A 27,356-nucleotide genomic window follows, 5' to 3' on the forward strand; every position below is an offset into this window, starting at 1 on the left:
GAGGGACAGGGGTGCAGAGAGACAGAGGTTCAGAGTCAGAGGGGACACAGGGATGGGACAGGGAGAGAGAGACCGAGATGGTGATGAATGCGAATCGGTAAAACAGAGAGGGCCAGCACAGAGGACGGAGCCTGAGCCGCACAAGAAAGAGAAACTGAGGCATGAGAGGGCCAGGCACAGAGGACAGAGCCTGAGACCCACAAGAAAGAGAAACTGAGGCACGAGAGGGCCAGGCACAGAGGACGGAGCCTGAGACCCACAAGAAAGAGAAACTGAGGCACGAGAGGGCCAGGCACAGAGGACAGAGCCTGAGACACACAGGAAAGATAAACTGAGGCACAGAGACCCAAAACAGAGATCAGTGTGTGTGTGTGTGTGTGTGAGAGAGAGAGAGAGAGAGAGAGAGAGAGAGAGAGAGAGAGAGAGAGGAGGTGAAGACTGTATTTGTCTTAGAGACAGGGAGGTGAGACCAAGCAAACAGAAAAACAGAAAGTGAGAACAGCCAAGTGGCACAGAGACCACCATTTGGCACAGCTGAGGGCAGAGCGGGACCCAGAGAGCTCTGTTCCCCTTGTTTCTCTAGCAACCTTAGGACCACTATGCCTCCTCCCCCGCTGTCTCTGGGAACAGTGGCGAGGCTGCAGGGACAGCAGTGAGACCTGAGGAAGGACTTCCCTGACAGGTGGCGGCCCTTCCCCAGCAGCCCTAATCGCTACCATGTCACGGCGGAGGGGAGAGGGGATTAAGCAGATGGGCGCCCCCCCCAGCCAATGTCACCTCCTGTGTCCAGCAGGGCCCCTAACTGGGCCGGGATTACCCTCCGGATCCAGGCCACCGTGGTGACATCACCGCAGCTGGGGCTTAAAATCACCCCTTGCCAGGGGACCTGTTTCCCTCAGCCTCTGCTGGCTGATGACTCTGTGAGGACCTGGGCCACCAGGAGAGCCCTGTCCCTCTGTCACTTGAAAGGTACGTGTCTGCGGGAGGGTTGGCAGGGACAGTGGGAGGCCAGAAGCTGGGTGGTCCTGGGGCTTTGCCTGAGTCCCCAGTCTCTGCAGAGCAGACTGAGGATGAATTAGTGGCAGACACAGAATCAAAGGGACACAGACAGAAAGGATCGAGGGGACAGTGCTGAGCAACAAAAATTGGGGTGCAACCCTGGGGCTGGGGCTGGGGCTGGAATGATTTGGGGATCACAGGGCTGGTGAACAGGTTACTGGGGGCCTTGCTGTACCCTGCTGGCTCTGGTTTCCCCATGTGTCACTCTGGGCAGCATAGACAGACAGCGGCCAGCACCTCCTGCTCTTCCCCAAAAGCCATGAGGGCCATGGGGAGGCAGCAGGAGCTGAACAGGAAACTTCTTTTCTGGTACCAGGTCTGGAAGCCAGGACCTTGCACTGTGCTACACCACTCCCAGCCTCTTTTAGTCTTTAGTTTGAGATCATCTTGTTAAATTGATAAATCACCCAGGCTGGGCTCTAATTTGGGATCTTCCTACCTCAGCCTCCTAAATCCTGGGATTATAGGCAGGGACCACCACATTCAGCTCTGAGGTAGGTTTTGAAGTGGCTGCCACTGGAGACAGTTGGGCCAAGGGCTGAGGTGGTGCTTCAAAAATCCAGGATTAAGCTTTATCTTCCTGTCACTGTGTTGGCCTTGGGTCCTTCACATGGCCTGTCTGAGCCTCAGTTTCCCTCCCAGGAAGGGGTGTTGTTAGGAGCTGCCTGTAGGGTGTTTCTGTGTCTCTGTGGCTCTGGGTGCAGCTGGGAACCCGGGGCCTCTTTGTCCTGAGCTGCCTGCTCAGAGTATGTCCTTTCCCACTCTGGGGCTGCGTCCTCCACCCTAGACAGGAATATCCCCGTCTCAGGCTTCAGGGGCTTAGGGACCCGCTGAGGGGGTGGGACCCAGGTGTTCCTTGCTCCTCCCTTTTGGTCCATGAAGCATGGTTCTCATGATTCACTGGAGCAGGGATTGGTGTCAGCTTCTGTGTTGATTCCTAAGGGCAGTGAGAGGTCATTGTGTCCCTTGTTACCAAGCCTCGAGAAAGGGTCATTGTTAGCTCTGGGTAACTTCTGTTGTCACTGTGTCTTGGTTGCTGTCTCAGTGGGTGCCTAATGCATAGATAAACCAAGCCCCAAAGCCACCCTCATTGGCAGCTACTCCATTTCAGACAAGCACCATTTTTCCCGACTGGATTCTCTCCTGCAGTATGGACTCGGCCTGGACTTGTCCTGGGCTCAGGATTTTGAGCTTTCCTGGAAAATAATTCATGGCTTTTGTCCTAGCACTCAGCAGGCTGAGGCAGGAGGATCTTTCAGTTTGAGGCCAGCCTGGGCTACATCATGAGACTCTCAAAAAACAAAAAAGAAAAAGGAGCCTAGTAATGTAGTCTCCACTTCCCAAGGTTGTGCTGACGACCCAGGGCCTGCATTGAGAGGACCTGCATAGAGAAGGGTTGTGTATTAGCTCTCTATTGCTATGTAACAAAATTCTCCAAGCTCAGCACTGCAAACCGGTGCAAAATGATCACATACGGTGTTTTGTTGGTTGGTGTTTTGGGTGAGATTGAGCTGAGGCTTTCCTAATGGGTTACACCCCGTCCTTTCTACTTTTTTGTTTTGAGACATGGTCTCATAAATTGCTCAGTTGCAGAGGTGGGCTTGAACTTGCAATTCTCCTGCCTCAGCCTCCCACAGTGCTGGCATTACTGGTGTGTGCCTTTGTGTCCTGATAATGCTGCTTTTATGTACTATGATTGTGATTTTCACGATGTGGTCTCCCTACATTGCTTGGGCTAGTCTCAGACTTTTGGACTCAAATTACCTTCCTGCCTCTGCCTCCCAAGTAGCCAGGACTACAGGTGCCACTGTGCCTGCGGTTCCTGGGCCTCGAGGTGTCTGCCCTGGTTCATACGCAGCTTAACCAGGACCCTCCTCGTCAGCCAACTCCATTACTATTGCCAACCCTGTCTTATTTTTCTCCTGGTTCTTTGAACTCTCTGAAGGCGTCTTTGTTTGCCTTCTTGCTGTAGCTGTGAAACCCTCGGCCCTGTGTGCTGCCCATGTTCCCTACACCATATCAGCCCCTCCGTGCTGGGCTTCACGCTCCCTCCATGCTTGTGAGGCAGGAGGACTGCCCTGAGTTCAAGGCCAGCCTGGGTTACACAGTGAGTTCAAGGCCAGCCACAACTACACAGCAAATCTTATCTCAAAAAAGCAAAACAAAGTGACATTCACCATGTGAGCAGCAGAAACTCTGTAACAAAAGCAGGTCATGCCAGGTGCGGTGGTGCAGGCCTGTAATTCCAGCACTTGGGCGGCTGAGGCAGGAGGACTGGAAGGTGGAGCCCCGCCTCCGGAGTTTAGCAGTTTAGGGAGAACTTGTCTCCAAATGAAAAGAAGTTTCTAAAAAGTAGGGGCTGGGGATGTGGCTCAGTGTGAAAACCTTGGGTTCAATTCCCAGTAACAAAACAAACAAGCCAAGACAAAACAAAACTCGACAAAAGAAGAAACGCTGTGCCCTAAAGGCCAGGAGAGACAAGGGAGAAACCACTCCAGGTGGCTGTGGCTCCCCTGGGGGGCGAGGCCTCAGCTGAGAGCAGGAGGAGGGAGAAGGGGGGCAAGAACCGAGGCTCACCAGAGTTTTATATTTTGTTTGCTTTCTGGAGATTTTAGATTTGGATCGAACTCAGAACCTTGCACTTGCCAGGCAGACACTTGTGCCACTGAGCTAAATCCCCAGCTTGCTTCTGGAGATGTTATGGGCCTGTCTGTTTTTCGTTTGTTTGTTTGTTTTAGATGGGGTCTTGCCTGTGTAGTTCAGGCTGGCCTTGAACTTGTGGTGATGCTCCTGCCTCAGCCTCCTGGATGCTGGGATCGAGCTTGGGTGCCACTATTTTGATTTGATTTGGTTTGACTTGCTTTTTTTTTGTTGTTTGAGACAAGGTCTCACTATGTAATTCAGGCTGACTTTGAACTCAATGTGGAGCCCTAGGCCTGTGCTACCCTGCCCAGCCATAATAAATATTTTAAATTTATCAAATTTATAAAGAATAATGATATTAAATGCTTGCAATGATAAATATACTAAATACATGCTATAAATAAGCTTTATAATATATATATATATAATTTGATCATATATGATAACAGCTATATGCATGTATTGCCAAAGTGTGTTTAGGAAATTTATTTTTATTTTTTATTTTTTGTTATTCTTGAAATCAAAGAGAAAACTTTATTTTCAACAAGTATGTCTACAAGAGATGGTTCATTGATCTACTGGAAATAGGTCTCTCTTCACATGGAACACACATACACATATATATATATATATATGATTTATTTATTTTGATACTGGGAATCAAACTCATGACCTTTCACTTGCCAGGCAGGCACTTGTGCTGCCGAGCTAAATCCCCAGCCCCCAAAAATTATGTTTAAAATTAAAAAACACACACTCCTGTCCTTGATACACACATGCTCCCCACTTGGGAGGCTGAAGCAGGAGTATTGCTGTGAATTCAAGCCCAGCTTAGACCACATAGGGACCCCCCATCTGAAGACAAAAGATGCTCCTCATTTAACAACCAAGATCCGTTACCACCATTCGATGGTTAAATGAATTAATCTCTAAATGAGGAGTACATAGTATGTACTCTACTAGCATAGAAATGAAGTAGTCAAAGAACAAAGATATGGTCAAAGGAAACTCCAAACTGAAGACTTTGATTTTATTTCTCTAATGCTTACCATGCAGTACTCTATAATAACATAAAACTACAATGCTGTACTGTACAGTTCAGCCAGCAAAAATTACTATTCTATACAAAGAAGGCGTGCCATACTAATAAAAGACACTGAGGCTCAATAAACAAGTTGTACAGAACTGTACCAAAAAAAAAAAAAAAAGACATGTTGTAAGTCTGAACCACATGCCTTGGTCCAAGTCCAAACAGCTGTTAAACAGGTAGGTCATGAGATGAGGAACACCTACAATCAAAATAAAATTTCTAAATTAAAAATTAAATTTTAAATTTTCGTCTGTAATCCCAGCACTCGGTAGGCTGAGACAGGAGGATCATTGCAAGTTTGAGACCCACCTGGGCTACAAAGTGAGTTGAGTCCAGCTTGAACTGCACAGCGAGACCCTTTTGCTTCTGGAGGCAGGGTCTCACTGTAGTTCAGGCTGGGCTTCAACTCACTCTATGGACCAAGGCTGGCCTTGAGCTCTGTGAGCCCCCTGCCTCAGCCTCACGAGTGTGCCTCCATGCTCAGCTCTCCAAATGAAGCAGGGCTGGGGATGTGGCTCAGTGCAAAGGCCCTGGGTTCAGTTCTCTATACCACCAACCACCAAACAAACACATGTATAATAAGCACAGTTCAAAGGGTTGAGTCTCTGATGAGCTAAGTAGCTATGGTAAAGGGAAACCAGGGGAACAGAAATTAGTCCACTGACTCAGGGAAGGGGCAGGAAAAAGGGCTGCCTGGCTAGATACGAAGCTGGTTAAAGATCTTCATGGAAATAAAACTGCAACCCGGAAGTCCCCTCCCTTCTCCCTCCACCCCTACATCTCTCGCTTTGAGCCAGGGTCTTGCTGTGTAGCCCAGGTTGGCTTTGAACTCTCCATTCTCCTGCCTCAGCCTCCAGAGTGCTGGAATTATAGGTGGGCACCATCACATCCAGCTGAGATTCTCTTTCTACCAGAGAGAAATCACATGTAACCCAGCTTTCGGAAGTATCCATGTAAAAGCCAGGCATGGTGGCTCATGCCTCTACTCCCAGCTACTTGCAAGGCTGAGGCAGGAAGATCATTTGAACTCACAAGTTCAAGACCAGACATGACAACACAGTGAGACCCCTGTCTCAAGAGCAAATTAAAACTAGGGATGGTGGCACACGTCTGTAATCCCAGCACTCGGGAGGCTGAGACAGGGAAAGAGTCTTGAGTTTGAGGCCAGTTTGGGCTACACAGTGAGGCCTTGCCTCAAAAAAAAGAAAAATCAAATAAAAACAAAACAAAACAAGCCAAGTGGGACAGTGCATGCTGGCAATTCCAGCATTTGGGAGGCTGAAGCAGCAGGACTGGGCCACACAGTAAGTTTAGTTCTCAGTACCACAGAATTAAAACCAAATCGAAACAAACCAGACAGGGGCCAGAGATATAGCTCAGTGGCACAGCACCTACCTGGCAAGTGTGAGGTCCTGAGTTCGATTCCTGATACCAGGTGGAGAAAACCAAGACCAAAACCCAGACAGAAACCGAAAGCAAACAGTTGCTTCAAAACAGAAACGATCATTTTCCTCATTTTAGGAATGGTGAAGAGACAGTGCGTGCTACAAGGCTTTTGGGATCTGCTCACAGACAGCAGCCTTATGCTTTGACTGATTTGTAGTTCTCCCTTCATAGATGGGCATGGTTTGCTGGAGTGGCATTATTTAGTTGATGTAGCCTTTCAGTGGGGACTGGTGGGCTGCTCCCATGTTGGTGTTTGTAAATATGATGCCTTAAAAACCCTAGCAACCACTGGGAATGGTGCAGGCTTAATCTTAGCCCTCAGAAAGCTGAGGCAGGAGGATTGTTTTCAATTCAAGGCCAGAATGGATTACATAGTATGATTGTCAAAACAGAGCAGAGCAGAGCAAAACAAAGCATCCTAGAGACAGGCAGCGGTGGTGGTGTGCCTGAAGGCCCAGTAATCCACAGGCTGACACAGGACAAGGCCTTGTCTTAAGTTTTTTTTTTTTTAAATCAGTACGGGCGGTCGAACTCATGACCATGCGCTTGCAAGGCAGGTGCTTATGCCGCCGAGCTAAATCCCCAGCCCCTGTTTTTGTTTTTTGAGACAGGGTCTCACTATGTACCCCAGGCTGGCCTCACATTCATGGCGATCTTCCTGCCTTAGCCTCCAAAGTACCAGGGTTACTGGCATTTGCCACCACACTGGGCTTGGGTACTATTTAAAGCCCCTCGTGCATTTCCCAGTTTGTGATCAGATGACTGAGGTGCACACTGAGGGCAGATTGCGGGGATTGAGGGAAGGTGGAGATTTTCTGGGACACACATGTCCAGTGTATTCTGGTCTGTGGCACCCATGTCTTCTGCTCGGGTGGTCAGGACAGATCCCAGAAGATCGTGGCTCACTGAGCCCGGTTTTCTTCTTTCACGGTGCTGGAGCTGGAGTTGAGGGTCTCATGCACAGCAGGCAGGTTGCTCTACCACTGAGCCACACCACAGCTTCCTGTCATTTTAGTGCTAATGTTCCTTAGAGTGACCTGCGATCCTGACCAGCATTGATATTAAAGGAGCCCTTGTAAAATATTTTTATTGTGAGACAGGGTCTCATTAAGTCTCTCAGTTGCCCAGGTTGGGCTTGAACTTTTGACTCTCTTGCTTCAACTTCCCCAGATGCCAGGATGGCAGCCGGTGCCTCTGCACTGGGACCGCTCAGATCTTTTACAGGATGGAGCAAGAATAAAGGCTTCTCCCCACAGTGGCTCTGACTTTCTGGTTTACATTTGTAATGAAATGGCCATAACATCAAGCAAGGGCCATTGGTGCATGCCAGGGATCCCAGCACTCTGGAGGCTGAGGCAGGAGGATCGCCACGAGTTCAAAGCCAGGCTGGGCTACATAGTGAGTTCAAGGCCAGCCTGCACTGTGTACTGAGATCCTAGAGCTGAGCCCACCTGTTTGTCACCAACAGTGAATAGTTGTTGAGTGTCTGACACCCCCTTTCTCTTGCAGGCCCTTGATTCGGGCCCTGAGTCGCTGAAGATCATGATGGCGTATATGAACCCGGGGCCCCACTATTCTGTCAATGCCTTGGCTCTGAGTGGCCCCAGCGTGGACCTGATGCACCAGGCTGTGCCCTACCCGAGTGAGTGCCTTACTCTTTCCTGTGCCCTTCCCTCTGGTCCCATCTCTTAGGGACCTCTGGGGTCTTTGCCACCAGGGGAAGACATTTACAGAGTGGCTCCTGTGTTCCTCTGAAAATGTGAAATATGCCTGCATGTCCTTAGTGGGGTGAGAGAACACAGGGATGGTACTGGCCAGGCAGGGTGGTGCACACCTATAAACCTAGCACTTGGAAGGCTGAGGCAGGAGGATCTCCTTGAATTTGAGGTTACCCTGGGCTATACAGTGAGACTCTGCGTTCAACGAACAAATATATGTATTAGAAATTTGGAATGGTGGCCTCCTTCTGGGGTCAGGGAGGGAGGCTACCACCCGGAAGGCAAACGAAGAGGAATGTCTATCTCTTAGTGACCCACAACCCTCTTTCTGGCACTGGGAACTGAACTCAGGGCCTTAGTGTTGAACTACAACCTCATTACTTTTTTTTTTTTTTTTTTTTTGAGACATGGTTTCATTATGCATTTCAGGCTGGCCTTGAACTCACTTTGTAGCCTAGAATGGCCTCGAACTCATGGTAATCCTTCTGCCTCAGCCTCCTGGGTACTGGGATCACAGGCATGGCTACCATGCCTGGCAACTCCAGCCCTTAACATTTAGAAAAAATAAAAAATTTGAGACAAGAGCTTGCTAAATCACTAAGTTGGCCAGGCTGAACTCAAATTTGCAATCTTTCTACCTCAACTTCCCCAAGTGCTTGGGTTATAAGTATACACTACCATGCCCCTTTAACAAAGCTTTCTTTACTTCTTTTTTTTTTTTGTATTGGGCATTTAACCCACGGCTTTTGCACTGAGCTACCTCTCCAGCCCTTTTTAAAAATTTTTTATTTTTTTGTCTTTTTCCTGAATGTTGAGGCTGGGAGCGGTGGCACATGCCTGTAAACGCAGGACTAAGGAGGCCAAGGCAGGAGGATAGTCATGAGTTTGAGGCCAGCCTGGGCTACATAGTGAGTTCAAGGTCAGCCTGAACTGCATAGTGAGATCCTGTCTCAGAATAAACAAAAAAAACAAACAAACAAAGAATTTTGACAGTGTTGCTGAGTCACCAAGTTATCAAATTAGGCACTGGTACACACCTGTGTGCTTTTAGCACTCTGGAAGGCTGAGCCAGGAGGATGGATATTCAGTTCAAACCCAACCTGAAAAACTTAATGAGAATGTATCTTAAAATGAAAATGGCTGGGCATGTAGCTCAGTGCTAAGGTCAGGCCTGGGTTCAGTCTGGGGAAAATAAATAAATAAATAAATAAATAAATAAAAATAAAAGAGCTAAATTGCTAAATTGCTCAAGCTGAATTCAACTTTAAAAACCTGCCTCAGCCCTCCAGAGCTATGATTATGGGCATGCACTGCCATGCCAGGCTATAAAGCTTTACTTCTATTCTTTTCTTTCCTTTTGCATTAATTCAAACTGCACAGACTTGCCACTTTTACAAAGTAGAAATGGAATAACCGCAATCATCTTTCAGCCACAATGTCTTAATGGGGAAGAGATTTGAAGGGACATTAGAAATCCTACAAGCAGGGCTGGGTGCAGTGGTTTGGACCTATAGTCCCAGCTACTTGGGAGGCTGACACAGGAGGATTGCTTTAGCCTAGGATTTTAGGAGCAGCCTAAGTGAGACAGTGAGATTCTACTGTGAAGGAAGAAAGGAAAGAGAGAAACAGACAGAGAGAGAGAAAGGGAAGCCAGGTGTGATGGTGCACATCTGCAGTCCCAGCACTTGGGAGGCTGAGGAGGGCGGATTGCTGAGCGTTCAAGCTCAGCCTGGATTACATAGTGAGATTCTGTCTCAAATAAACAATCAAAACCCAACCAACCAAACAAACAAATGAAAAGGAAAAGAAATTGTGCAAGGGGCAAGGGACTCAGGGCTAAAGGCATTTCCCCCGGGGAAGAAGAGGCAGGGAGAGCTCAGTTCCCGGGGATGGGGCGTGGGACGTGGGGCGCAGTGTCAGCGCGGGCCTCTGAGCTTCCGTCCCGGCCCCAGGCGCGCCCCGGAAGCAGCGGCGGGAGCGGACCACCTTCACCCGCAGCCAGCTGGAGGAGCTGGAGGCGCTCTTCGCCAAGACCCAGTACCCGGACGTGTACGCGCGCGAGGAGGTGGCGCTCAAGATCAACCTGCCGGAGTCCAGGGTTCAGGTGGGCGCCCCTGGCCACGCGCGCGACCAGACTCGCCTCCCTTGCTCCCGTCCTCTCGCCGCCTCCCTACTGCCCACCCCAGTCCTGCTCAGGCAGATCCGTTCCTAGGAACCGCGAGTCCTCTGCACCATTCGGGTGTGCGTGATCGCATATGAATACAAACATGATGGGTGGACATTCATATGTGGATATGTTTGTATGCACCCACGCGTGAGCGAGTGGATGCCTGTTTCCATGATCGGGTGAGGATACACTTGACAAGGTGTGCATGTGTGACTGGAAGGCAGAGTGAGTGTGTATGACTGACGGCATGTACGCATGCGCGCACACACGTGCCTGGTTAGAGGACTGCACTTATGTATGTGTGAGTACACACGAGACGTGTGCACGTGTGATTGGAGGAAGGGGTGAGTGCGTGAATGACCGGGTGGGTAAACGTGCATGTGGCTGTGGCTGTGTGGTTGTGTGCACAAGCGCATGAGAGATGGGTGGTCGCTTGTGTGGGCGCGACGTTTGGTGTATACGCGTGGTACAACTAGATGAACAGCAGCGGCGCGCGTGGCTCAGCCTCCTCCTTTGATGGCACCATCTCTCTTCCGGCCTCCTTCCTGCTTGCTATCTGGCTTTCTGCTCTTGCCCCTAGGTTTGGTTCAAGAACCGCAGGGCCAAGTGCAGACAGCAGCGGCAGCAGCAGAAGCAGCAGCAGCAGCAGCAGCCGCCGGGGGCGCAGGCCAAGGCTCGTCCTGCCAAGAGGAAGGCGGGTGGCTCCCCGCGACCCTCCACGGATGTGTGTCCTGACCCTCTGGGCATCTCGGATTCCTACAGCCCCCCTCTGCCGGGCCCCTCGGGGTCCCCCACCACCGCAGTGGCCACGGTGTCCATCTGGAGTCCAGCCTCGGAGTCCCCTTTGCCTGAGGCCCAGCGGGCCGGGCTGGTGACCTCGGGGCCCTCTTTGAGCTCTGCCCCTTATGCCATGACCTATGCCCCCGCCTCAGCTTTTTGCTCCTCACCCTCCGCTTATGGCTCTCCAAGCTCCTATTTCAGCGGCTTGGACCCCTACCTTTCTCCCATGGTGCCCCAGCTGGGGGGCCCAGCGCTCAGTCCCCTGTCGGGTCCCTCTGTGGGTCCCTCTCTGGCCCAGTCCCCCACATCCCTGTCAGGCCAGAGCTATGGCGCCTACAGTCCCGTGGACAGCTTGGAATTCAAGGACCCCACGGGCACCTGGAAATTCACCTACAACCCCATGGACCCTCTGGATTACAAGGATCAGAGTGCCTGGAAGTTTCAGATCTTGTAGAAGACTCTGTCTCCACCTCTCTGGGCCTCCTGGCAGCCTGGATTCCGACTGTGGTCCAGGCATGTCTCAGCCCATGCAGCCCACCCTGTCACCCCAGGGCAGCCTCTCCAGGGCTGGGTAGGATTCAGCAAAGCTCTCAGCCTAGCGTGAGTGCCCCACCTAGCTGGGGTCCCGGACCCTGAGCCCCAGACTTTGTATCTGGGAGAAGCAGCTTGCCACTGACTGGGGCAACGTTTAGGTCAGAATCTCTGTGCCCTTGAGCAAACAGGGAAGTTCCGTTCCTTACCTCCCTGTGTGGATGCTTTTGTGGTCAGAGTCTTTACAGAGATTCCAGCCCTGACTTCCAGAGGTTCCATCTTAGGCCAATTATACAGGTGCATTTAAACATTCACTAGGAAGCTGGGTGTGGTGCACACACCTGTAATACCAGCACTCAGGAGGCTGAGGCAGGAAAGTCACTGTGAGTTCCAGGCCAGCTTGGGCTACATAGTGAGTTCAGGGCCAGCCTGAACTACACAGACCCTGTCTCAAAACAAAAACAAAAACAAAAACAAGAACCAAATTGCTACCCCCCCCAAACCCCCCCCCCCAAAAACAACAAAACAAATGAGTTGAAATTTTGCAAATTCCAGGCTTACCTGACAAGTTTAGGGGACAGTTTGATAATGTACATATGTACATGACATGTATGTAAATGTATGTTTCCTCCTTAGTTTCTTTTTAAAGGCACTTGGTCATTCCCTCACCCGTTAGTACTTTGGGTATCTCTGGTAGAGGCATGGAAGGCAGGTTTCTGGTTCCATCTCTACTATTTTTCCTTTGTTTCAGGATTTGCTAAAGGCAGATTTCACCAGAACATTGGCAGAACTGGGGTGGTTGCATGGGTACCCCTAATATAGTTGCATTGAAAAGGGTCAGGTGGGCAGATTTTCATCTGAAATACAGAGTGGGGGATGGATTTGGAAGCAGCCCTGGCCTTTAATGATACTTTCCTTCTTGTAGATTTATTTTGTTTTCAGCTTTAGTTGTGGGACTGGGGAAGATTGAACTCAGCCCTGGGAGAATTTGAAGGAGGGTAGAGGTAATTTAAAAATTTTTCTTTTTCTTTTCTTGAGACAGTGTCTTTGCTATGTAGCCTTGAGCGTGGAGTGATCCTCCTGTCTCAGCCTCCTGAATGCTGGGATTACACATATGTACCACCATGCCCAGCCAGGGTGGTGACGCTCTGACACCGTAGAAGTCTGGTGCTTTGGCCTGGCCTCTTCCAACTGTCCTCTCCTTTCATTTTTGGATTGGGGAAGCCAAGAACTCTGGTTCATGGGTTTCCCAGGGCAGGATGTGAAAGGAAGAAAGCAGAAAGGTCCGGCCTGGTGGGAAAAGGTTAATAAATGGTCTCTCAGGAAGAGGGGAGCCCTGACTGGGGTGCTGGCTGGTTTCCAAGGCTGATTTCCAGCTGTGGACCTCAGGTCACTGAACCTGGAATTGGGCAGCCTTTGTGGACAAACCAGTGTGAGCTGGCCTGGGCTCCCAGGGGAAGGAGAGAGCTGAGGAAGCTGGGAAGAATCAGAAGTTTTCCAGCCCTAGAGCAGGAGAGGCACTCACAGTGTAGACCCCCTCCGGGCCACACTGCTTGTTGGTGTCCACAAAGACACAGCAGTCTCTTTACCACACAACTTGTCCATATCTCAGGGCTCTGAGTCCTGCTGGGCTCTGGGACCAGGAATCCAGGGCTAGCCCAGCAAGTGTCCTAGGGCAGAAAGTAGAACAGGGGAGTGAAATATAATGGGACAAAAATGGGGGTGGTGATGCAGGCCTGTGATCCTAGCGCTGGAAAGGCTGAGACAGGAGGATCGTCTAGGAGTCACACAAGGCAAGAGATTGAATCCCATCCAGGAATCCCATGATCATTTTTCAGAGCTGGACTCCTCAGATGCAGACATCTGAGGTGTCCAGGGGCCACCAAAGGCCCTGTTTCCTAAAGCCATGGGGCCAGCAAGGCCAGGGACCCAAGGAAGAGGCCAGAAGCCTCCCTCAGTCTGCGACAGGGCCTCCACCCTGTCCTTTGCCACTTGCTGGCATCTAGGCCCATCCCTGACTCCCCACAGTGAAGTCGATTAAAAACATTGAGTCTCTTTGGAAGTCTGTGTGATATTTTATTTCTGTGTTTTTCCTTGGGGACAGAAGTGGTTGGAGAAACAAGACTTGCTCTGTCCTGGGGGCCCTGGGTTCCTCCATGTGACTTCTCTCCACATCTTTCTCCACGTGTTTTCAAAGCCCATTTGGAAGGAACACGGAAGCCGACACCTGCCTGTCATCCCCTGAGACACTGAAGGCAGCAGGATCGAAGGTTCAAACCAGCCTGGGCAGTTTCTGACTCTGTCTCAGAATAAAGAAGAAAAAGCACTGGGGATGTAGCTTCGCATAGAGGCCCTGGGTTTAGTCCCCTTTTCAAAACAAAACTAAACAAAAAGCAAGGAAAGGAAAAGCTACACTGAGCGGTTTCTCCTGTTTTGAGGGCCGGTCCTGTCTCTTAGTTCTCACCACCGTGCACTGCAGCAGGCTTCACAGATGGGCGAGCTGGAGAATGAGGCAGAGGACCTGCCTGGGCCCCCAGCTGGGAAGGGAGGCACTGGGCGTCAGCGTCGTCCTGTTGGGGTGCACAGTCTCCTTGCCTCTGTCCTCTCTACTCCATTAAAATAAATTTTTTTGATACTGGGAATCGAACTCAGGGTCTCTCGATTGCCAGGCAGGCGCTGTGCTGTTGAGTTATCTCCGCAGCTGCATTAAATGTTTGAGACAGGGTCTTGCTCTGTAGTCCAGGCTGACTTGGTGCTCTGAAGATCCTACTGCCTCAGCCTCTTGAGTGTGGCGTTTCTTCCTTTCTGGACATGAGGAAACTTCTCCCCCTTCCCCCTTTCCACCTCCCCTGTCCCTGATGGCTGGACACCCTCTCCCTTCCCCACCCCCATCCCAGGCTGTTTTCTCTGTCCCTGCCTAGGACCAATTTAGCAAATTCTCCAATCCTCTTAGGACGACTGTCCAGCCTCAGCAGAATGGCAGGGAATTAGGGAGGATTACGTTCAGACTCGAGCCTGTGGGGGAGGGGCTTCACAGAGACAACAGCTGTTACCCGGTGGTGGCACCCACCCTGGGGACAGCCATGTCACGTGATCACTCTAACCATGTTCAGGATAGCCCCCTTCTCGCTTCCTGGGGCGCTTGCTCCTGGAATTTTCACTGAGACAGGGCTCTGAGGACCCGAGAGGTTAGGCAGCTCTTGCAAGGCTTGGGTTAGAATGCCAGGCTTCTGGTACTTCTGAGAAAAACACAGGTCAGGAGAAGAGGAATGAATGGCCCTGGGCCACATTCAGGTGACGCCAGTGTGTTGTTTTTATTTAAAAACAATTTGTGTGTTTGTGCATGGCGGGTGGGGGGGGGGCTGGATCTCACTGTGCAGTTCAGATTGGCCTTGGGCTCACTTTGCAGCCCAAGCTGACCTCAGATTTACAGTGATCCTTCTGCCTCAGCCTCCCAAGTGCTGGAATGACAGGTGTGCACCACCATGCCTGGCTTTCATTCATTCATTCATTCATTCATTCATTCATTCTTTCTTTCTTTCTTTTTTAACCCAGGCTGACCTCAAACTCTTAGTGATCTATTGAGATCCCACTCCTTCCGGTCTTGTCATGGTCTGGAGGAGTCCACATCTGTAATCCCAGGGAATCATTACTGGAATTTGAATCAGTAATTCCAATCTACCACTTCCAGGGCAACCCATGGCGAGAAGAAAGAGACACACATCTACAACGGTGGAGAGTCAAGGGGGTCCTAAATTCAGTCAGAACAATGGCTAGTGGATCCGGGGCCTGAATTATGCGAATGGCAGGAGGCATCTGAGTGCTGTGAGCTGACCTGGGTAGGGGACCTGAAGTCACCTCTGTAAAATGCAGAGAGGTATGCAGAGAGAGCAATCTGGGTTACACAGTTTGAAAAAGTGTCTTGTTGTTTTGGGGTCAATACTTCAGCTTTGATGTCTGACCTTCGTGCCCTGAGATATCACAGTTTTTTCTCAAGCCTCAGTCTCAGTCATGGAGTCACGTGGCTTAGCTCAGCATACTAGTTAAGAGACCTGCTGCCTGGCTAGACCCATTTGTACTGCTTAAAACCAATTGAGGGGGTAAACAAATATCCTAACCAGCACTGCACATATCAGTACAGGGAATAAAGGTCAGTTTTAACCAAGATGGAGCCAAATGTTCTTCTTTCAAGGAGAGCGGTCCTGGTGATCCTCCACCGTGATTCTCCTGCCTCAGCTTCCTGGCAGCGGGATTACAGATGGGCACTGTTATACCTAGCAGTGATGATGTGTTTAGGGAGGAAAATGCATTTCAGAGAAAGAGAACAGAAAATAGAGCAAAGAAGATGAGACTCCACAGAGACAGGAAAACCCAGAGGCCCAAGCATCAAGTGGATAACACTGACCCCCACATGAATAAGTCAGCATGCAGGTAGCTATCACCATGTGCATCTGAGGTTTGTATTACTTGTGAGGCTGAAGCAGGAGAATCTCCCGAGCCCAGAGGCTTGAGGTCAGCCTCTACTACCTAGTGAGACCTTTCTCAAAATCAAACCACATTAGCCTGATGTGGTGGCAAACACCTGTAATTCCAGCACTCAAGAAGCTGAGCCAGGACGGCTATAAATTCAAGGCCAGCTTAGGCTAATGAGGTCAGAGCCAATTTGAATCACATAGTAGGACCTTGTCTCAAAAAACAAACAAGAAAGCAACGAAAACAAACCAAACTGAACCAAACCAACTAAAATAAACCAGACAAATACAACAGCAAAAACCAGAACAACCTCTTCAAACCTAAACTAACAGTGTACGATCAGCAGAAGGACATCATGGAAAACCAGGGGGCCAGGTGGGTCTGGGGGCCCTTGGCTTCTGACAGCTTTCGAGTGCCTGGAATCAATCCTATTTGGTTACAGTCCTGGGCGTCTGTCCTGAAGAGGGACAAGGTGAATGTGAGGACACCATGTCGCCTGATCATTGAGGGACCCAGACTTGGAGCTGCCTCTGAAGACTGCCTGGCTTCTCTGACTTTTCTAGACCTTTCTCTCTGGGGACCTCAGAGAAAACCCCACGACAGATCCAGGGTGTGGAGCTGGGGAGCCTCCAAGGCTCCATCAGGGCTTCTCCATGGTGCATTGAGCAAGACTCCAACTCCTTCCCGGCCTTTTATGTCCCCTCCTCAGTCCCCTGACGCTCTTCCTCCTGGCCAGGGAGATGCTCTGCCACAAGGCTTCTGCTGTGGCTCCCTCTTCCCAAATGTGTCCTCTGCCAGGCTCTCTCTTCATCATGCCACTGTGTTCCTCATGCTGATACTAAGAGGCGGTTTATTTTACCTTTGTTTTTGTTAACCTCCAATTCCTTGTTCCTATACTTTTTCATCCCCCCCCCCCGCCCCCGCCAAGTACCCAAGGCCTTTGCACTGAGCTACATTCCCACCCTTTTAAAATTTTGAGACAGGGTCTCCCTAAGTGACTAAGCTGCTCAGGCTGGGGCTGGGTTTATGATTCTCCTGCTTCAGCCTTCTGAGTACGGTATGATGTTTCGTGCATGTATTTGCTGTGAAATGATGACCACGAGCAAGCTAGTTACAGAGGAATTAGTGAGCCAGGAGCCGGGGCTCTGTCAGGCAAGAGGGCAGCTGCCCACAGTGGAGCCCGTGGAGCAGGCCCTGAAGGGATCTCACAGAAGTCTCTTCCAGGTCCTGGCTGTCAGGGCCTCCCCGGAGCACAGTCAGGCCGCTGTGGCCTTGAGGGTGCTCGGAACCCTCATGGGTACCAGTTGGATGATGTGTGGCCTGGACCCCGAGGGGAAGACATCTCGTACAGCACTCGGGCTCCCTTTAAACTTTTTGAGCCCAGGCACAGAGCCCACTGAGCTGGCAGGAGCTCCCCCTGCTCTGAATCTTTTATATAAATTCCTGGCACTGTTCCTCCTCCCTCCGAGGTTTCATTCTCTGTCACCTGGGATACAACCGCAGTGTTCCGGTAGCATCGTGAGCTACTGTCTCACACAGTGGCCGTTGTGTGTGATCAGAACACTTAAGATGTGCTCTCAGCAAATGTTAATACACCAGAGAACACTGTCAACTACAGTCACCAGCTGTCTGTCACTCATCCCCCTGTCAACTTTGGGCTTTTCTTGGGCACTGTCCCCGCCAGTCCTTGGAAACCATGGTTCCACCATCTTCTTCCTCAAGTTCACCTTGACACCCTTGGATTCTGATAGCTTGGGAGTGCCTGGAATCATACCTATTTTGGGTACAGGTTACCTATTTTTCAGCATACCTATTTTGGGTACAGGGGGACAGCAGTACAAGGCAATATCTGTTCTGTACACAGGAACAAAAGCCCAAACAGCTGGATGCAGTGGTTTGTACCTGTGATCCTCCCACTGCGGAGGCTGAGGCAGGAGTATCCCCACAGGGTTGAGGCCAGCCTGGACTACACAGTAAGATCCTATCTCAAAAAACCCAAAAGCCAAACAAACAAAGCAAAGCAAAACACTCCAAGTTTAAATTTGAGGAGGAGGATCAAAAGTTCAAGGCTGGGCTGGGCAACTTAGTGAAACGCTATCTCAAAATAAAAATGGGGTGGGGATTTACTATTGTGCTTCATTGGGAGAAAAAAAAGCTGGAAATCATCATCTCAGTCTTTGATGCATCATAATTTTGGGGGGTGGGGTGGGGGCAGGGTCTGGCTAGGTAGCCCAGCCTGGTCTCAAATTCATAATCCTCCATGATCCTGGGAGGCACAGCCATGCTCTGCTGGATCATAATCTTTTTGTTAATGAAGAATCTTATCTGGATGTTATGGCTATTTTTCCTTATCCCCTCCTCCCACTTTTTGAGAGAGTAGTTCAGGCTGCCCTTAAATTTGCTTAGGTAGCCCAGGCTGGCCTTGAATTCATAGCGACTTTCTTGCCTCAGCCTCCTGACTGGGATTACAGATGTGCACCAGCACGGCTGGCTTCTTTCCTTATTTTTGGAATACTACGATATCAAACGTAGGCCTTGAGCATTCTAAACAAGCCCTCTAACACTGAGCTAAACACTTGGTCCTTTTTAATTTTGAATTCTCATTATTATTATTATTATTATTATTATTATTTTGGTGTTTTAAGACAAGGTCTCACTACATAGCTGTGGCTGGCCTTGAACTCTCGATGATTCTCCTGCTTCAGCCTTCTGAGTGCTGGGAAGACAAGTGTGCTCCACCATGGTAGCAAGCAGTAATGCTGAGAAAAGAATCTCTTTTTTGTCTCAACAGGGGGCTGAAAATATCCCGGAGAGCACTGCATAAACACAGGAAACCGCTCTGGCTTTGCTGTTTCCTTTCCTGAGCTCCGGCAGAGACACAGTCTAGTTCTTAGGGGTCCCGGGACTGTTAAAGTCAGGACACCACCTTGTGTGTAGAGTCACAACTGCCTGTCCTTCCACGTTTGGAAGCCCACTTGGTCCCTCCTAGCTACGCAAGTTCTGAAGTCATCCTCTTTCAGCAGAAACCTCTTTGTCCGCATTAAAATTCTGCAGCTCCCTTATCCACGCTGCAGGCTGGACCTGCGGGGGGTACTGGCTGTGCCTCTGCCTGGGCCCCGTGACTTCCCTGTGTCAGGGAGCCAGCTTTAGGCTTTCCTAGTCTTTCTCTGTTTTCTTTCCAGAACAGAGGAGAGTTAACCCTTTGCTTTGGGTTAACCTTTGCCCTGAATCAATGCTGTGTCTGGTTTGATTTCTTTTTCTTTAAAAAAAATTTTTTTTTAGACAGGGTCTCACTTTGTAGCTCAGGCTGGTCTTGAACACGCAGTGATCCTCCTGCCTCAGCCTCTTGAGGGCTGGGATTACAGGTGTGCAGCTCCACACCCTGCTTGTTTGATTTTACCCATACTCCAAGACTTTCTTTGGATCAGCAGGGAAGTTGTTTGGTTTTCTCGTCACTTATGTGTTCACTGCAGCAACAAATTAAATTTGCTTTGGGAACTTTGCCTCTGTGGGCTCAGTTTGGTTAATTACCTGGTGCCAGAGGACCATGTACATGCCTTCATCACCCAGCCCAATGTTTTATTCCAGGTGCTGCTTTAAAGTAACAGCCCTAGGCTGGGCATGGTGGTGCATACTTGTAACACCAGCAATCTGGATGCTTGAGGAAGGAAGATTCCTGTGAGCTGAAGGACAGTCTGGGCTTCATAATGAGACATTATCTCAAAAAGACAAAAAAAAAAAAAAAGCCAGAAAACAAACTAACAACACCACCACCAATTAAAAAAATGCATTGATGATCACTGGTTATTAGCCGCCATAACACAGAATAATAAGAACTTTGAAACCTTTAAAGAATTACCAAAACGGGACAGTGACGAACCCTGAGCATACACTGTTAGATAAATAGTGCAGAAGACTTTGTGGACACAGGGCCACTCCAATCTTGCCAGATGAAAAAACTTTTAATGCCTGATATGACAAGAATGGAGGTACATACCTGTAATTCCAGTATTTGGGAAGTTGGGGCAGTATGATCACTGTGAGTTTGAAAACAGCTTAGGCTACCATTGAGATGTAGTCTCGAGAAACAAAAACAAGAAAGCAAACACACAAAACAAAATACAAAAGGAAACAAATCAAATAAAACTTTAGCTTATGAGTTCACTAGGAGGTGTGGACTGCGGCTTGGGGTCTCATGGTGACCTTGTACCTGGACGGGATATTTACTCAGGTCCTTCCTGGATGCACTCTGCCAGAGCCACACTGCACAGTGGCCCTGGGTGCCTGAGAACACTTAACCTGTCAGTTCTGTGGTCTACATGATGAGACCACAGCTCTCTCTATATATAACTAAAAAAAAATTCCTGTGTGTGGTGTTGCGCCCCTGTATCGAAGCCCTTGGGAAGCTGAGCCAGGAGGATCTCTATGAGTTCTAGGCCTTTCTGGGCTCCATAGTGAGTTCAAGGCCTGAACTACATGGCCAGACCCCGTCTCAAAATCAAGAAACAAACAAACAAAAAATTAAGTGTTCTGCTTATCAGGATGATGAGGTGAAAGTGCATGCCTGAGTGGGTAGGGGAGCAGGAGAATTTGAGTTCTTTTCTGAGGAAATCATTATGGAGCATAGGCTGGTGTTTGAGGTTGACATGGTGAAACCTCTGTTCGTGCCCTCAGCCAATGCCCACCACCAGGAGAACAGTTTTCAGTGGAGCTGATTGCATTGTTTCATGGGAAAGAGAGAATTCTAGCTGCATGTTGGTGAGAGGGTGTTTGAAAGGGCCTTGCATAGAATTGGGGCTTAAACTCAGGTTCACAGAATGGTTCAGTTACTTTTTGTGAGGTTTTATTTCCTCCAGATTCTGGCTGTCTAGGGCAGGCTGGCCTTGAAACCAGCATGTAATGCAGGCTGGCCTGGGACTCCCAGCTATTGTCCTGCCTCAGCCTCCCTGGTGCTGGGATTATAGGTGTGAAACACCACACCCTGCTTGCTTCATGATCCATTTAATTTTAGTTTTTTATTGGTTATAATAAATCCCCTGGGAGCTGAGCATGTCAATCTGGTTGCCTCCTGACCCTCGAGACCTGCTGAGCAGCAGGGGAAATAAGTTCCTTTGGCTTTTAGATGGTGCCAGACTCAGGAGAGGGCAACTCAGGGACCCTGGTGAAAGCAGAAGCCAGCTTAGTGCTTCAGGAGGGAACAGTGGCAGGGTCTCCAGCAATGGAGAGTAGGGGTGCCAGGCCAGGGGAGGCCCTTGGGGCTAGGATGCATTTCCTTCCTGCATGGAGCCTCCCATGGGTAACTTCCCTGGGCTGCACCCCTGTGCAGGGCACCAAGGCTGCCTTGGCCACTGAGTCTCCAGCCCCAGCATCCCACCCATAGCTCAGCAGTTGCTTAATAAGGAAAGGCGGGGCATCCAAGCAGAGGTGGGTGGCTGGGAGGGAGGGTCTTGTGGGAGGCAGAGCAGGAGAGGGGATTTAAACCCAGGTCCTAGGGAGGATTCCAGGTGCTGGAGCAGAGCAGCAGCCAGGATGCAGCAGTCTGATGACTCCCAGGGTGAGCCGGGGCTGTAGCTCAGGAGCTGGGCTGGTATGGGAGCCACATCCCCGGGGCTGGGGCTGCAGAGTGCCCTGGGTTTGGGACTTGGGATGCAGGGCTGTGTGTGGAGCAGAGCCTCAGATGGGCAGGGTGGATCCTGCAAGTGTCAGGGTCCCTTGCAGCCCTGAGTGTGGCAGGGGCCGAGGAGGCTGCTGCTGAGTAGCTGGGGGGAGGCGGGAGCCCTCCAGGCTGCCCTGGGTCTGGAAGCTGTGTAGGAGCCAAATACAGCCCCACTTTGAAGATGTGGCTGTGAAGGACCATGGTGCAGGGTGAGGCTTGGGGGATGGAAATGGTGGGGTCCAGCAGGGCTGGGGATGGGCTGCCCTCCTCTCTGGTCTGCCTGTGTCTCAGTGGGGGGCCAGAAGAGGGTCCTGGAAGCAGTGGGGACAGTGTGGGAGGCCTCTGACCTCCTCTTCTTCTTTTCTCACTCTCAGGTTTCCCAAATCAGTCACTATCCCGGTATCTTCCAGTTTCCCCAGTGCCCTCACGCCCTGTAGGGTCCAAGGGTAATTTAGGTGCCTCACGTAACTTGGGTCCCGGAACTTACTCAGGCACCCTGAGCCTCCAGGTAGCTCCAGGTTCCCCATATCCCCTAGAAACTCCAGCAGTCTCAGGTCCCTCGAGTCTCCAAGGACCCACCTATCTCCACAACCCCTTCTTTGCCCCAGACCCCGTAGTTACTCCCCAGCCTCCAGAGGCTCGACACTCATCAGGCCCCACAGATTTCCCAGGTTTCTTGGGCCCTTCAGCATTCCCAAGTCCCCAAGTATCAAAGAAGTCCCCAAAGAAGATGCGGCAGGAGCGCACGGTGTACACCAGGGAGCAGGTGAGCCAGCTGGAGGCTCTGTTCGCTAAGGAGAAGTATCCAACCCCGGAGCAGAGGGCGAAGCTGGCGCAAAGGCTGAAAGTAACAGAGGAAAATATTAAGGTTGGTGGCCCCTTCACGAGGACCCACACTGCCTCGGGTGGCCTGAGCTGCAGGACAACAGCCTGGAGCTGCAGAGGGGTGTGGGGCTGGCAGAGGGCTCCTGGTTGGTCCCCAGTCCCCTTGGTGCCTGCCAGTCTAGTGTGATCTGCCCAGGGCACTGGTGTCCAGGGCTTCAGGGCGCCCTGTGCACTCAGGGCCCCTTGTGGTAGCCCCACCCTAATCCCTGTCCCTGACCCTGTCCCAGCCTGTTCCTCCCGTCTGTGGCAAGTGCTCCAGGCACCTCTTTTTGACACCGTGTCCCTGCCTGCCCCACCCCATCCTGTGTGTCCCTGTAGGTTTGGTTTAAGAACCGGCGGGCCAGGGTTAAGCGTGAAGAGCTAGCACAACGCAGGCCCAAGCTTCGTGGTCCCAGAGAGCTCTCAGCTCTTGCTGCAGAGGCTGCAGAGGTTGCGGAGGCTGCGGATGCTGCGGATGCTGCGGAGGCTGCGGAGGCTGCGGAGGCCGCGGAGGCCGCCCCTGTGCTCCAGGCTTCAGCAGGTTTCCAAGACCCCACACCTGTGCCGTCCGGGGTCTTCCTCGATGCAGAGCCCACCTTCTCCTCTGCTTCCAGCCAGCAGCAGGCCTGGGGAGAGCCTGGGTGCCACAACCAGGAGGGCGCCCAGGGGGCTGCAGCTCCAGTGCCAGTCCCAGCCTTGCAGGAAGACCTCCTCTTCCCCGACGACTGCTTGCCAGATTCTCTGTTGCTCTCGGCCGCCCTCCAGTTTCCCCAGAAGTCAGACTGCTTGGAGGACTTCACTGACTCTGACGCAGAGACCCTGATGCAGGAGATGTCAGACAGCTTGGAGGTCCTGGACACCAAGGACCCAGGGCACCCCTGAACCTGCAGTGGGTCGGTGGGGTGTCTTGTAGTCCTGTCCTACAGCAGTCACCCAGAAACAGGTTGGGCAAGAGGTTGGACCTGGCCTTGAGGCTAAGGTCCAGAAGCCAGGTGGCTGCTGCAGTTGAGTCCTGTCCACACTTAGTGCTGGGAGACTTTCAATCCTTACCGTGCATTCAACATGTAGTTTCCGAGGGATGAGGGATGGACATTTTTATCTGACTGTGAGGATTTTCTGGAAAATTTTGGATAAGGCTTCACCAGGAGGTGATTTCCCTGAAAACCATATCATCTTCATTAATTTCTTGGGTTGTGTTTTATTCTCCTTTTTTTTTGTTTGATTATGTTAAATATGGTGTGAGCAGTTGTTTCAAAGACAGCAAGACATTATGGTAACCATTTTGGGTTTGCTATTAGCTTATTTTGAAGTTCTTTATTACATTCATGGTTTTGTTTTTGTTGTTTCTGGTCTATTTTGTTCTGTTGGATTTTTAGTATGTCCGAAGCTACCTGCAGCTATTTTGAGGACCGCAAGGGGCATCATGATAACTAGTTTATCTTGATGGTTTTTTTTCTATTGTATTTTCCTTGATTGTAATCTCTGTAAAAGAGTTAAAATATGAATAAAAAATTTTAGTTGTGCACAAAAATATGTGTGATTTTTTTTTTTTCCATACTGGGACTTGGACTCACGAGCTTTGGAGTTGATTGACGGATGGTGGGCAATCTGTAATAAGAGCTAAACTGAATCAGCATGGTGCTGAGTGTGGGTGGCCAGCTGAGGATTGTTGCCAAACATAAAAATGGAGAACTGGGGGTAAGAAGTGTTGTGGGGTGCTTTTGGCTCTCCTGTTGCCATTGGTTCTGCTGGTGGAGCTTGTGTAGCTTCTTTCCTGATATGAACTTGGCTGTTCCTATCATCAGAGGAGCTCGGGACCTTGTTGTTTCTGAGGGTGGCTGCGGTTGTTTCCAGGTGAGCTCTGATCCTCACCTTGAGTGTCTCTTCCTTCCTCCAGTGCAGCTCCTTCACCCCATTGGCACAACGCTGACCTTTGGGTCTTCCCAATACAGATCTGTGAAATAGACTTGCATGAAATATTGTCATAGCTTCTAGGTTTTGCGCTGGTCTCGTGCAGACATTGCTATGGGATCCAAACCTCAGCTGGATTCCTTGGGTCTCAGGTTTCCTACACTTTTTCTTTTGCATTTGACTTTTTGAATGACTATCATAAAATACTATAAATTATGTGTTCCATGTTGTCTCGTTCTCCTTGCAAACCCTGACTACAACAACACCTTGCACCTGCCAAGCAGGCGTCCTGCCACTGAGCTATATCCCTGGCCCTTTGATTTTTTTTTTTATCAGTACCAGGAATCAAACTCACCATCGCCTGTTTGCAAGGCAGGTGCTTATGCCACTGAGCTAAATCCCCAGCCCCTTCTTTGTGTGATTTTTATATAAAATTATTTTGGCAGTTAATAAACTGCAATCATGTATTCTGTGTCTGTCCATTTACTGATACATTCCCTGGGGATGACTCACCAATAACTCAGCCTGGCCTCCAACTGGCAAGGATCCTCCTGCCTCAGGCTCCTGAGCAGGGACCTTAGCTGTGTGCTGTCCCTCTGGGCAAGCAGTGAGTGTTTAAACTGTGCTGATAAGGAAAGGAAATCCTATTTAAGAAAGCAGGTTTTTTTTTTTTTTTTTTTTTTTAAGTAGGGTGGGACACTAGCTTTTGTTGTTCTTTTTCTTTTTTGTCTTTTTGAGACAGGGTCTCGCTATGCAGTTCAGGCTGGTCTTGAGCTCACTTTGTAGCCTAGGCTGGTCTCGAACTCACAACGATCCTCCTGCCTTGGCCTCCCGAGTGCTGGGATTACAGACATGAGCCACCATGCCTGACTTTTTCTTTTTCTCTTTAAGTGACCTTTGAAACCATGCCCTACTTTTAAAAATGTTTTAAAAATTTTATTTTCAAGAGGAAAAAAACAAGGAAAATAAAACAGAATAAAATCTATCAAAATAAACCAGAATAAGAGACACAGGACTTCCAAAGCTTATGAAATCAACAATACTTACCACAATACCTTTGTAGTCTTCCAAATGACTGAGATATCACCTTTGAACATACTAAAAATTGAACAGAACAGAAATAATAAGAACAAAACAATAAATGAATATCATTTTCCACTTCTTGGGAAAAAAAAACCAATTAAATGAATAAAGGACCTCAAAGCAAGCCAGTAGTAAATGCATAATGGCTTCTGCAACATGACTTGCTATGTTTTAAATAGCTCCACATGCCACTAGAGTTAATATAAACAAAACAAAAGAAACTACCCCATCCCCCCCAAAACGCACAAACCAATCCAATGAAAATGATATGGTTTTCAGGAGGGGATCTCGTCCCTCTGGGGCCAGGTTCTCTCCCTCCTTGAATGGCACTGATCACAGAGACAGGCCTATGTCTGGCTCTCCCCAAGCCCGCAGCAGGAAAGTGATTTCTTTACAAAACTGTGTCCTAGCTTTCCTTGGGTCCTGTGCTGGAAAAGCAAATTTATTGCACCCTCTAGTAGCGTAGATGTGGGACAGCACTGCATCCCTACATCTGGGCATGTGAATACATTGTGCCTGCTTCACCCAGGAATGACCGTGCTTAGTCAGAGCTGGTTTTTTTTTTCTTGGACACAGGGTCTTACTATGGGATTCAGGCTAGTCTTGATGTTGCTATGCAGCTCAAGTTGGGCTCAAATTCACAGCAGATCTCCTGCCTTAGCCTCCTGAGTGCTAGGGTTATAGACTCAGGCCACCATGTGCAGTGTGGCAGGGTTTTCTTTTTTACTTTCTTTCTGTCTGTCTGTCCTTCCTTCCTTCCTTCCTTCCTCCCTGCCTTCTTTCTTTTGAGAGAGAATCTCCTTGTGTATGTAGTTAAGACAGACCTTGAACTCACTATGTAGCTCATGCTGGGCTCAAATTTGAAGTGATCTTCTTGCATCACCCTTGGAGGTGCTGGGAATGCTGGTTGTCACTATTATCCCTGAGCCTCAGTGCTACTTGTCACATTTAGTTACTGAGTGCAGACTGCTGTCTGTGATGTGAGGTAAGGGTTCAACTTCATTGTTTTGTATAAAACCTGTGTCTGCAGGGCTTTGTGGTAGTCCACACCATTAAGCCCAGTGCTCAAGAAGCTGAGGCAAGAGGAAAGTCAGAAGTCTGACTTTTTGTTCAGTGTGAGAGCCTGTCTCAAAAAGACAAAAACCAAAAACCGAATATCTGCAAAGAGATATAAAATGAAAGGAAGAATGCAGAGCGTGGCTGGATTTCACTGCACTAACCTGATGGACAGGTGACATCTGGTCTACCTACTCGTTCGCTATTGCTTATTGTGTGCATGCTGCTAGGAATAGGAGTGTGCAATAATGTGAGGTTTTATTTTTGTGTGTGTGTGTTGTGTGGAGTTTGTGGTGGACCCTAGAGCCTTGTGTGGGTCAGGTGACTGCCCCAGTAGTGAGCTATGCATCAGCCCTGTTTCTGTTTCTGTAGTGACAGCAACTCACTAAGATGCGCAGGCTGGCCTAGAATTTATAATCGTGGTGCATCAGTCTCCCAGGTAGCCAGGGTTATGTCATGTACCGCTGTACCCCGTTTCTTGATTTCAGTTTGTGTTTGTTATTCTGTTTTTTGAGAGACGAGGTTTCTCTGTATAGTTCAGGCTGTCATTGAACTCAGTATGCAGCCCAGGCGGGCCTTGAACATATGATGATCTTCCTGCCTCAGTGTGCATAGCAAGCAGCTAAAGCTGGAGATGGATCACATGTGTGGGGCTAAAGCAAGGCCAGCCCCATGAACACAGAGCACCCGAGGTGAATCCCATGAACAGGCTGTTCGGCTCTGAGAACCTGAGGTGCCTGAGGTGAGCCAGGCAAACCAGTTGTTAGGCAGAGGGGTTTGCACAGACATCAACCTCCTGAGTGAATAAATAAAAGGTGCTGCAGGCCTCGGCTCTGTTTCTTCCACCAGAAGCGGAGGCTCCGCCTGTACTCAGCTTTC

The 27,356-nt window shown here is 49.8% G+C and overlaps 2 protein-coding genes across 3 annotated transcripts; both read left to right on the forward strand.

Annotated features, from left to right (window-relative positions):
• The first annotated feature begins 755 nt into the window (after positions 1-755).
• Crx (cone-rod homeobox) lies at positions 756-13,496 on the forward strand. 2 transcript variants are annotated; one of them, XM_063252999.1, is made up of 4 exons: positions 844-969; positions 7,748-7,880; positions 9,909-10,060; positions 10,704-13,496. In XM_063252999.1, the coding sequence occupies exons 2-4, from the start codon at positions 7,781-7,783 to the stop codon at positions 11,355-11,357; spliced, it is 906 nt and encodes a 301-aa protein (XP_063109069.1). In that variant the 5' UTR covers positions 844-969; positions 7,748-7,780; the 3' UTR covers positions 11,358-13,496. The 2 variants fall into 2 exon arrangements, with proteins under 2 accessions (XP_063109068.1, XP_063109069.1); XM_063252998.1 differs by lacking the exon at positions 7,748-7,880 and having other exon boundaries at positions 756-969.
• An 8,797-nt stretch (positions 13,497-22,293) lies between these two features.
• LOC101789085 (tetrapeptide repeat homeobox protein 2-like) lies at positions 22,294-23,309 on the forward strand. The gene is made up of 2 exons (XM_013146809.2): positions 22,294-22,431; positions 22,767-23,309. The coding sequence occupies exons 1-2, from the start codon at positions 22,294-22,296 to the stop codon at positions 23,307-23,309; spliced, it is 681 nt and encodes a 226-aa protein (XP_013002263.2).
• The last annotated feature ends 4,047 nt before the right edge of the window (positions 23,310-27,356 follow it).

This window comes from Cavia porcellus, unplaced genomic scaffold (genome assembly GCF_034190915.1).
Source record: "Cavia porcellus strain 051 isolate PalLab524CR breed Dunkin Hartley unplaced genomic scaffold, mCavPor4.1 scaffold_7, whole genome shotgun sequence".
Classification (NCBI taxonomy): Eukaryota; Metazoa; Chordata; class Mammalia; order Rodentia; family Caviidae; genus Cavia; species Cavia porcellus.

Coding starts and splice junctions, on each gene's coding strand:
- LOC101789085 (XM_013146809.2), top strand. CDS start 22,294: ATGCGGCAGGAGCGCACGGTGTACACCAGGGAGCAGGTGAGCCAGCTG. Junction 22,432..22,766: donor TAACAGAGGAAAATATTAAG/GTTGGTGGCCCC, acceptor GTGTCCCTGTAG/GTTTGGTTTAAGAACCGGCG.
- Crx (XM_063252998.1), top strand. CDS start 771: ATGTCACCTCCTGTGTCCAGCAGGGCCCCTAACTGGGCCGGGATTACC. Junction 970..9,908: donor GTCCCTCTGTCACTTGAAAG/GTACGTGTCTGC, acceptor TCCCGGCCCCAG/GCGCGCCCCGGAAGCAGCGG. Junction 10,061..10,703: donor TGCCGGAGTCCAGGGTTCAG/GTGGGCGCCCCT, acceptor TCTTGCCCCTAG/GTTTGGTTCAAGAACCGCAG.